The sequence below is a fragment of the Glycine max genome, chromosome 20, assembly GCF_000004515.6.
Source record: "Glycine max cultivar Williams 82 chromosome 20, Glycine_max_v4.0, whole genome shotgun sequence".
Classification (NCBI taxonomy): Eukaryota; Viridiplantae; Streptophyta; class Magnoliopsida; order Fabales; family Fabaceae; genus Glycine; species Glycine max.
In genome coordinates this window covers 4,569,861-4,573,434 of record NC_038256.2, presented here as the reverse complement: position 1 = coordinate 4,573,434, position 3,574 = coordinate 4,569,861, and the positions used below count along the sequence as shown (strand labels likewise).

General features: G+C 33.4%; 1 protein-coding gene across 1 annotated transcript; it reads right to left on the bottom strand.

Annotated features, from left to right (window-relative positions):
• Positions 1–299: 299 nt before the first annotated feature.
• Positions 300–3,071, bottom strand: LOC106797731 (peroxidase 20). The gene is made up of 5 exons (XM_014772590.3): positions 2,650–3,071; positions 2,081–2,226; positions 1,604–1,766; positions 1,356–1,521; positions 300–1,030 (listed from the first exon to the last, which is right to left on the bottom strand). The coding sequence occupies exons 3-5, from the start codon at positions 1,754–1,756 to the stop codon at positions 627–629; spliced, it is 723 nt and encodes a 240-aa protein (XP_014628076.1). The 5' UTR covers positions 1,757–1,766; positions 2,081–2,226; positions 2,650–3,071; the 3' UTR covers positions 300–626.
• Positions 3,072–3,574: the final 503 nt, after the last annotated feature.

Genomic DNA, 3,574 nt, shown 5'->3' with positions numbered 1-3,574 from the left:
TCTTCCTTTCCCTGCTTTTTGTCTATTGACTTTTACATCTGCTAAACCCCAGGTGCAACATTTTGATTAAGCCACACATGAAACTAATAGGATAGAAGAGTACTTCATAATTGGTGCTTATAAATATTGATCATACTTGAAATGGTACCTCCAACATATATTGTCAGGAACAAATTTGGCAAGTTCTACTTCATCCAATTTTGCTCTATATGTTGCAGAGAAGGCTTGAATATCTTCCATGTTGGGGGAACCAGACGTATAGGCAGAACTCAACAATTAAGCCAACCATCCACTATATTAGCAAGTTCAACAGCAGATTAAGCATAAATGGAATATTAATTCGAGCCATAAATTGCATTGTGTGAAACACGGAAAGGTATGCAATAAGGGAATTATCAAGAATGACATTATGATTACAAATGTTTAATGGAACTTCATTCTTTCTAGCAACCATGTGAGGACCCTAATATTGATGCCAATTTAGTATAGTTACCAAAATATATAAACATTTGCTTCTTCCATTTGTTAGGTGTTGTATTCCATATATAATGTATATTCTCAATTGCAAGTAGTAAGATTAGGTCTCAATCAATTAATTATTACAAACCATATGCACTACATAACAACTAAGCATCAACAAACCTACAATTCCTCCTAATTTCCCCCTCATTTCCTGTAAGAACATTGATGTTTCCCATCTTAATCAAAAGTTTTTCATTAGAGGCATAAGCCCACACCTGCTCTGTAGTCTTTCCATCTAAGTCATGGCTGATAAGAACATTGTCAGAACCTAACAAGCCTTTCCCTTCAAGAATGTTTATGAAGTAGTGATTGTGAAATCTTTTTGGGGTTTGAAAATCCAAGGGTGCAAATTTAGTGTCCCTTCCCTCAACAGGGCATATGGACCGCAGGATTCTCCTGAAACTTGTGTATCGTTTGTAGTGATCATAGCCATAATGATATTCCTCTTTTGCATTATATATCCTCTGCCTGAAGCTTAGACATCTTGCTCTTCCTATAGTATGGCTACCTGTATTTTGTCAAGCAGGAACTCTACATGCTTAATCTCTTCTTCCTTTGTCAGAGTCCCAAAATATTAACATTTGATTGAACTTTGAACAAATTATAAGGACAAAATTAGAGTTTTTATAGGTATTGTTTGTGTTATTCATCAATTAGAATTGGGGTTTTGTTTGTGTTATTTTTCAATTAAAAATTAGTTTTATTTCAATAATTCATTAAGGCGGGCCACTAATTTTTTTTATAAAGATGTGGAACACTAATTTTGATTAGAAAATTGTACTAACAGCAATTTAGAAAGTTGTATATATATCTTGTCAAAATAATAAATATACCAGATAGAGTTACCAAGTCTTCTATGTCGAGGCCTTGTTGCTTAAAATTATCTATGAGAACCTCCAAAGATGAATTTGGAGCAGGAATTAATATGTTAGCTCCACTAAAACTTGACTCGAGAGCATCCTTCCTTCCAAGCAAGGCATCCCATCTTGGTCCTCCTCTCTTCAAAAACGAATGATAAAAATTTTTGTAAAGCAAATAAAAATAAAAATATAAATACATTCATTTGACCCCTAGTGTTTACCAATTCAACAACATCACGTGCAGCCATGGCAAGGATGTCAACACATGAAACAGTAATAGGACATTCTTCTTTAACCAAATACTTTATCTTATCTATGACCTCAAATCCACATAAAGAGTTCAGATTTGGTCCAGCCAGCTTTTCACTTGTCATGCCCTCCACGCTGTCCAAAATCAGCCAAGGTCATTAATACATGAAAATCAATGCTCAAATCAATATTAGTTTACATAGAACCTGTGCACTGTTATAGAAAAACCACCCACCCCAATTGTTTATTGTCCAAAAATATAAAATAAATGGGACACACGCGACTGATGAGGCCAAAATCGAATAATGATTGTTTACTAGGTATCAAAAGAAAAAAATAAAAATAAACCATCCTTTTGTATGACTATATACAGTTTACTGTTATAACTATCTTAATGGCTTCCTATGCCAACATAGATTGGCAAAATGCTTGATATCTGAATTAATCACCTCACAATGGATTCTTCGCTCTTAGCTAACTTGAGAAGAGTGCTCCTTAAATTTGATATGTTGAGGCTCAGTTTAGAAGAGAGTACTCCAGTTTAGTTGTCTCTCATTTGCAACATGACTTCAATGACAACCATGATTTTAACACCCTGTTAGAGAATAAATCCATGTTAACACATGCATGCAAGCTAAATCATGATACAAACATAAACCTCAACACCCTGTTAGCAAGCGTTAAGACTGTAGTTTTAGCTAATGCTAGAAAGCAAAGTCATTTGTTATTTTTTCCATTTAACTGTATAAAAGAGAATGATCATTTTTACTTACAGCTTATAGCCTCAGTTTATACACGGAATTCTCAAAAAGTGAGTCAAATAAATCAAGTGGTCGTTACTTGTGAAAAAAATGTCAAACTATTGTTTTGAAATGAATTGAATTACGGTCTAGCAAATCATATATTTGAAATGCATCATGATGGTTAGTCTTTTTCTATATATCTATCCAAAAGCATATACTACACACCGTGTCATGAATTGGATTATTGTAAAGAGAAGATGGAAAACTATATTTACCAGTATTTAATATGGTAGTGCTACGATGAATGTCTAACATGATTATATTTCTCCATCTTCATCAAGGAAGATCTCTGGGTGTACTGCTGCCCTAGTGAAATTTAGATCTCTCTTTAGCTTGCGATGGTCGAATACTTCAACTTCAACCAAGAAGGCTGAACTAACTGGTCTATGATCCAAGAACTTAATTTCTGCATGTCCATATTGTAGTTGTTTTATTCCTTTGCCTAGCCACAATATACGATCACACCTGCAAAATCTTACTCACAAACTACTGCACTTTACATTGCCTATTCAATAGTGTTTTTCGTTTTTGGCAGGTGAAAAGTTTAGATTAGGGAAAGTAGCTATTATAATATATGATGTACCAATTTTAATATTCATAGGTTTGTAACCCTATGTTGCACTTACCAGGTTGGATATCTTTTTTTTTCCTCTTCTTTTGGCCTCTCACCAACATATCTATTAGAGTTAATTTCATGCTTGTAAGTGGGTGGGAAGTTTATCAACCCCTCTTTCCATCCATCAAATACATGCCCCATACACAATTCTTTGCTTAGCTACAGACAAATTAGGTTAACCAACTAGAAGTTATATAGGATAGATTGTATTAATTATAAAGAACATAATATAAAAATGTACAATTGCCTATCTTGCTCATAATAACATTGTAAAGAGCAGAAAAATGAAAACAACAAACAATGATTAGTTAATAAAAATAATGGTCATTTACCCTTCACGTGCTTAGTTAATAAAAATAAAATATCAACAGCTAATAACATATTTTTATAAAGCCAGTCAAGCCCAAATAATAAGAGATGGTTTGTGTAGGGAGTTATCATTAGCTAACATCATGGCCAAAACAAGTAGCTAAAGTAGAATCCTTTATAATACAATTTTATATTAATTTTAGCATTTTAATGAC